Source organism: Nuphar pumila, chromosome 7 (assembly GCF_984573655.1).
Source record: "Nuphar pumila chromosome 7, dmNupPumi1.hap1.1, whole genome shotgun sequence".
Taxonomy (NCBI): Eukaryota; Viridiplantae; Streptophyta; class Magnoliopsida; order Nymphaeales; family Nymphaeaceae; genus Nuphar; species Nuphar pumila.
In genome coordinates this window covers 125,938,520-125,946,040 of record NC_143255.1, presented here as the reverse complement: position 1 = coordinate 125,946,040, position 7,521 = coordinate 125,938,520, and the positions used below count along the sequence as shown (strand labels likewise).

Sequence of the window (7,521 nt, the reverse complement as noted above, 5' to 3'; positions counted from 1 at the left end):
ATACAGAATCTGATGGTACCATCTCGTGCCTAATCTGATTTTGGGGTGTGGATGGCTTGCTTCAGTAAGGTTGAGGACATTAGTCGTTACTCAATAGGGTAGAGACCCTGGGCATATATTAATTTGCTCCTCCTGGTGTTGCCATCTGACCAGCCAACCAACTCTATCACCATGCCGCACTATTCAATAACCACCCTTACTTAAACAGAACACAAAAAGTCCACTAACTAAGTGGTTCATTTGATTCTCTGGTGAGACCCAATGGCCATGCTTTTGATCCTATACCCGAATCCATACTTAGGATCCAATACATGGATCCAACAGAATCTGCAATCTAAAAAGAAACAAGAAAAGATGTTGTATAGTGATCACAAAGGAAGGTTTTGATACAAAAAGATTATACGGATGACATGCAAGAAGTTTATAAAGAAAATAACTAAGATGACATTTTAAACAGAATAGAGAAGCTCTAATTCTGTATTAGAGGCAGAGGAAGACATGCACATGCGAATCCACATCACACAGTCACACACACTACAGAACTCCAAGCCATTATTGACCTTACTTGATAATCTACTATATGAAGGAAATGAACAGAGGTGTCCCATGACATTTTAACTGTTAATATATAATCTTTTACTCAAGCACTTTACCACCTTTAAACACTGGTAAGTATGAGTAACTACTACCTACCGCAGTAGATTTAGGAGTTTTGATATACAATTTCCGGCTATATATGTCATAGGTTTTATGCAACGTTCTTTTCAAACTAACCCCATTACAAACTTCATTGCCTATGGTGCCTTGCAACTTTATTCAATTATTCTTGTGTTTGAATTTATTAGAATACATACACAAATTCTAAGCTCTAATTTAAGAATGCCATTTAACTGTAATAATGGGGAAAAAAAAGAGACGATGAAGTACAATTAAGAAATAATGTAATAAAGTAGGGACTCAAATTGTAACTTAAGCATGATCCCATGAAAATTCATGCAATATTAGCCCAATTGTGGATCTGCTACCTGCATAACTAAAAAGCTCAACTGCATCTTCATAAAAAAGAACAGCACGAATAACACCAACCAAATGAGTAACCCAACCAATTGTCCGTGTCTAGGAGAAATACAGAAACAAACAAGGAGCATACAGGGATCCATGTACTTACACTGGAAATTTGGAGACATCTATATCATATGACCAAGTATACATAACAAGAATAAAAATGGGTTATCACACTCATATCGGGCTCCACGTGAAAGCACAAGACCATTGAACCCCAAAAAACTACATGCACAGTCGAAGGAATCGTGAACATATTTACACTCCCAAGACAGTACAGCAACGAGCACCGAGAAAGCATGAGACTACAACCACATATGAACTTTAAAAAAAGAAACTGATAAGAGTTACAACGATGGGTGTGAATCATATGATCATAAAATAGAGAAGCTTGAGCAGATTCAATGAGCAAACCTCTAGCAACTGAACACGGCAGCTCAAAGAACAAGAGTTACCAGTTAGATCAGACAATTGGCTTCTCATTCATCACGAACTCTTCCGCCGTGGGTTACTCAGAGTTGCAGGCACTCCTTCAAACAAATCCAACAGATAGTTTTCCAAATCCTCCGGTGTATACTTTATATATTTATCCGCATGCCTCGAGCTCTCCAAATGACTCCTGAACCTCCCCACGAATGACCGGTACGCCGGAATAACCATTTCCGATATCGAAATCCGGAGCTCCTCTCTCAGCTGTGGGTCAGGCACGTTCCAAGCTGTCTGATTCCTGTAAATCTCTTCAAACCCCATATTGAAATTCTTGAACCGCTCCTTCAAAGCGACCTTAGAGACTGAACCACCGGAAAACGAACCCCCAGAACCAGTCCCAATTCCTTCATCCTTCAAACATGACAGCACCTTATTCCAGGCTGCCCGCAGGTAGCCCGTTGCGTACTGCCGGACGTGCCCCCTTCGTTTCTTCACCCAGTAGTCACCAAGGAGCGCACTGAGCTCCGAATCCTTCACCCTTTGAACAATGTAGAGTATGGTATTCATCAAGAAGATGTACTGCATCGCCTGGTCCTTGTAAAGCTTCGATTTTTCGACAATGTTGGCCTCGAGCAAAGATGTCAACGACAACAGCCTCATCGCCATCGGTGAATTGCTCCCCAAATACTTGATATCATCGTCCTCCTCTGAGACATCGATGCTCTCGTCCTCCATCAACACGTTCAGAGTATCACTGTAATCGACCAGCAACTTCAGATAGTTCATCACATATCGAACCAGCGGGTGGATCGCCCCTCCCTGGATCGGCGTCCTCGACGTCTCCCCCTGGATCGCGTTCTCGAACTCGGCAAACGTCCCTTTTGCCGCTTCCCCTAGGCTCACCAGCAAGCTCCTCGCCTCCTCGAGCAAGGGCTCCCCAGCATCGCCAGAAAATAGAGCCTCTAGATTCGGCAGGGACTCTGAGAGGGCATCGTACATGTCCAGGATCCGGGACAGCTTCTCTGGCGACCTGCGCCCGATCGCGACGGCCTCGCCGAAGTTGAGGAGCTGCAGCACCGCACCCTTCACCGTTTCCACGAAGCAGACATTCCGGAGGTCCTCGCCGAGCTCTCCGAAGATCTGGTCGCAGAGGCAGTGCTCGCCGGAGCTGATGCTACCGATAGTGACCTTCACGGCCTGGATCCACCGACGAATCTTCCCGTCGAGGGTCTTCCACTCCATTCTCTGCACGTCGTCGATGCTGAGCTTGTCGACGCCGAGGATCGTGAGGCAATCCAAGAGGACGTCCCGCCGGACGCTGCTGTAGATCTGGCAGCACACCCCCGCATAGCCCGATCTGACCATCCGGTGAGCGATATCCCGGAGATCGGAGACTGCCTCCTGCCTGATCAGTTCCAGGGAGACGACGCCAACCTCGTCGCCACCGACGCAATCGCCCCGATCAGCCGCGGCATCTCCCTCCTCGCTTTCGTGCTCGCCGGCTCCTCCGGAGCACTCCGACCCGCCGCCGTCGTCGTCCCGACGGATCGAGATGCTCCTGTTGAGCCGATCGGCGTCGAGCGGCACCGTGTTCCGGATCAGGACGTGCCGGAACTCGTCCTCCAGGCGGTCCATGGCGACCTGGAGCACGGACTGCGCCCGCTCGAGGAGCTCGCGGTCGTCGTCGCTCGCGAGCGAGAGATTCCCCAGACTCTCCGTTAGGCCGCAGATCTCGTCGACGGCGCCGAGGAAGTCCTGGGCCTCGTTGGGGAGGTCGCCCCAGAGGAAGCAGTGGCGCCCGGCCTCCGAGTTCATGTCCCACTGCAAAACCCTCGCCTCGGCACCGTCTAGGCGCTCCTCCATCTCTCCGGCGCCGGTGCCGGCGAGGAGCTCCGTCATGGTGGAGAGCCGGTTGTCGAAGCTCGAGAGGATCATGATCATGTCTTTGGTCGCGTTCTTCGTCGTCCCGAGGCTCTTTACGATCTGCTGCGCCGTGGCTATCACCCGCTCATCGCCGTCCACGGCCGCCATCGATCTTCCTCCTCCGCTTCAGCCCGATAGGCGAACAAAGGATAAACCCCCCAAAACCCTAATCCTCAATCGACCAAATGACCCCAATTCTTCTTCTCGAGGGAAGAGTAGCAAGCGAGTCGTCTTCCTCCCTTCCTCCTTCCTTGCTCTTCTACTTCTTCTTCGCCTTGGCTGGCTTTGCTGCAGAACATTAGAAGAAGACTCTCTCTCTCTCTCTCTGAGAAGCTTCGCCCCCATCGTCTGCGTCCGCCGGCAGGTTTTCCCATCCACTTCTAGCGTGGGGCCCTCACATACTATGTCTCTCTCTTCCTCTCTTTTTTTAATTAATTAAACGTTTTAATGAAAAGAAAAATGGGAAAAAATTAGGGTGCAATCTTTTGCCATTAATTCCATAAAAGAGCCTCACGTTTCTGAATTTCTTGGTCAAAGCTTCTGAGTTCTTAAAAATTGCCAAACAGAGATTTTATTTTTAAACTAAAAGCAAGACATTGACTGCACATCGGCCTGCATCTAATTAGTAAAATCCTTTTGGGTCTTTTCTACCTATCAGCAAGTGCACACAGCGTCGACCTTGCGGGCAAGGAATGCCACTTGTGGATTTCGAACTCATAACATTCTATCCCAATCCAAACCGTTTACATCCCTAATCCACTCAGATTTAATTCAAAATCACAGAAGTCTCAATGCTATCCCCTCGTCTAATTTGACCCACAAACCAGGCCACATTTTTAAGAACATGGGTCAGGTTCCTGATTAAGCCCCGATCCGAACCACTGACGGCCCAACTGGCCATTAATTAGGACTCAAAAGGGTTTTATAAGAAAGGCAACCACCCGCGACCCAACAGTAAAGGCACATGGGAATGTAGTCATCAAAATGAGCCCAAACGATGTGAACCACACAAAATCAGTTTGACTACCCTAGTTGAGGTAGGGCACCACCCGGTAAAGAGCTACCCTAGATTGGGCCTTTTACCAAAGGAATAAAAATGAGTACTCAGCCTTCGCTTGCTGTTTCAGTTTGGTGTGCAAGATTACAAAATCTTAACTAATATAGGTTTCTTGTGAGGTGTTGTATTGTTCCTAAACATTTTCATTGGTTGACAACTAGGGGTGGCAAAATCTGACCCAACCTGCCAACCAGTTTCTTAGCCTGGTTAGGGTTTGGCTTAAGCAGGTTCGTGCCATTTTCATTGGTTCACAACTAGGGGTGGCAAAATCTGACCCAACCTGCCAACCCGTTTCTTAGCCTGGTTAGGGTTTGGCTTAAACAGGTTCGTGTCGTAAACGGGTCGACCCGCCTAACCCGTTTATTAAACGGGTTGTGTTCGTGTTAGGGGTATGCCAACCCGCCAACCCGTTTAATAAACGGGTTAGGCAGGCAGGTCAACCCGTTTACACAAACCCATTAACCCACAACCCATTTATATATATATATATATATATATATATATATATATATATATATATATATATATATATATATATATATATATATATATTAACTTATCTAACACTAACTCTTAACTTTACACTTTAGTCACCCACCTAACTCCTTCCTACCCAGCCACAGCTGAGAGCCCGAGACCTCTCCTCTAATTGCAGATTTGCAGAAAAAAAAGTATAATATGTATTTTTTTTTGTGTTTCTAATTGTGTTATTCGAGTTAGACATGTTATTCAGGTTACTCGGGTCGGTTATCGTGTCATGTCGATCTGACCCGTTTATTAAACGGGTTAACCGTGTCGTGTGAGGTTACCCGTTAAATAAATAGGTCAAATAACTTTTTAAAGGGTAAATTGTATGTATAGTCTGTTGCAATGTTTTTTGGATTTATAACCCGAAGAAACCACACCAGGCACGAAGACCTGATCCTGCTGGCTCAGCCTGCTATACCTACGATCATTGTGCCAGCAGCGAAGCTAGGATCCCCTGCCCCCTGGACCTATGCTATGCATTGGCTTGTGCAGAGGAGCGACACCCATGTGAATCGAATAGCAGCCAAGCCGCCACCCCACTACGCCAACCTCCCTTGGGGCTAGTCTATTGCAATGTTGCTATCAATGATCCTGATAGCAGATTGTCATTTGATAGAGGGATATTTTCACATTCTTTGTACTTGTGGAGATTGGATATGCTAGTGTTTAAGTGGACAAAGATCATGTCTGGTCGGTCTCTCGGACCCATGCATATGTTTTGGTGAATAAGTTTAGTAGATAATGCACCAAAGAACCGCCCAAGATGGTTTTGCTCGTTTGGTAGGGACAACTTGTCAACCATAGATACAAATCTTGTTATAGGGATATTCTTGGCAAGGGAATATCTTGAGATATTTTTAAAAAATGTGTTTTTCTTAAAAAAAAAATGGGAAAATCTTGACAAATTAAAAATAAAACAAAAAATATATATTTTGAAAGAAAGGAAAAAAAATGTTAGTTTGTAAAGAGAAAGCGGATGAAAAAAAAAATGAAGAACTTCCAGTTTTGGGGTAAATACTATGCTATTATTGCCCTTCATGCATGGGATTAGTCACATATGGAAGAGATGGGTGCAGGAACATTCCCGCATACTTTATAAAATTGAGTGCCTTCCCTCCATTTTATTTCAAAAAGAATCATGTTTCTCTCACTTGGGTGAGCATTAAGGGTGTGTATGATGGTGCATTCATGATTGGATGGAACAAGCAAACATAACAAACATAACACGTGTTTCATCGCTTCTATAATGATTGTACTATGTCTAGGGTATGTTTCAATTAGACAAAAAAGTTGTGTTCTTTGTATTCCGTGTTTGATTTTTATGTTGTGCGAACAACTTGGAGACATATGGATAATGGGTCGGATAACTTTGTTTTGGACTATATGACTCAATTTGTCTAACTGTATGAATGTTTTAACATGTTTATTATGAATTAGTTTCGAATATGGATCTCTAATTGGATCTAAAGACTAAAAAATATTTAAATTTTGAATAATTTGAGAAAAAATTGGTATATTTTTGTATATACAAGTGCTTTCATTGGTGTCATATTGGATCTAATTACGAAAGTTTATCAAAAATTGTGAATTTTAGCCTCTGAGCAAAGAAAATGGGCTTCGTGCTCTCACCACCCTGAAAGGAATAAAATGCATTTCTTTATAAATAAAGGAATGAAGATGATCATTTGCTATTTGATTAAGAGTTGCAACTGTCTCGGGCTGAGCTTTCAGAATGGGGCATGTGCAGTGCGGAGCTCTACTGAATGAAAAATGCATCAACTATAGAAACACGCAGTGTGCGTTGGCTTGATTGATAACGTAAGGTGATAGCATTGCATGCGATAGACAACGATATTGTCGTTAGTGCATCATTGTATGACGGTACATATATAGAACGTTGTTTGGTTAAGAAGTGCCAGCGGATTAAAGGATGCTGCCTTTGGAGATTTGGTTAAGGACTTCTTGGCTTGCAAGAGTTTCTCACGCATAGCTGTTGGATGCACAGGGTGCGTGTGGGTTAAAGTTAATTCCTCCAGGGATCACCTTAGGTGGTTCTAACCGAGTATGGTGACTCGGGGCTAGGTGAGTGAATGTCTAGGCACTGATGAATGAGTTTGGGTGGTGCTCTTCGCTATGATCTTCAATCATCAATTGGTCTTCGAACTGGAGGCCACAAGGTCTTATTCCTTCGATGGTGAGGTTTTGCTGTGTCGTGCGCATGAAATCACAATACGCTCTATAACACACAAGGCTAAGGCAAAGTTTGTGCCTCTTTCAGAAGTGATAGCTGGTATGAGACGGCTATACACTAAGCAGCATGGACTATATAGAATACGCATTTGAAAATGCGTTTGATCAGCTTTCGCTAGGCAGTTGCGCATGATGTGGTGCGCAGGGCCAATGAAAATGATTCAGCACATGGAAATGTGTTGGCATGCAGCCTTTAGCCGTTAGGCTAGTCAGCTTGGGCAACTTGGTGTATCACGGTTTGCAAAGCATTTTATGCCCATGACAGAGCAATA

General features: G+C 44.7%; 1 protein-coding gene across 1 annotated transcript; it reads right to left on the bottom strand.

Annotated features, from left to right (window-relative positions):
• Positions 1–1,115: 1,115 nt before the first annotated feature.
• On the bottom strand, positions 1,116–3,751 carry LOC149833396 (exocyst complex component EXO70A1-like). The gene has a single exon (XM_090012822.1). It carries the CDS (start codon positions 3,520–3,522, stop codon positions 1,549–1,551), a length of 1,974 nt encoding a protein of 657 aa, XP_089868948.1. The 5' UTR covers positions 3,523–3,751; the 3' UTR covers positions 1,116–1,548.
• Between the last annotated feature and the right edge of the window lie 3,770 nt (positions 3,752–7,521).

Coding starts and splice junctions, on each gene's coding strand:
- LOC149833396 (XM_090012822.1), bottom strand. CDS start 3,522: ATGGCGGCCGTGGACGGCGATGAGCGGGTGATAGCCACGGCGCAGCAG.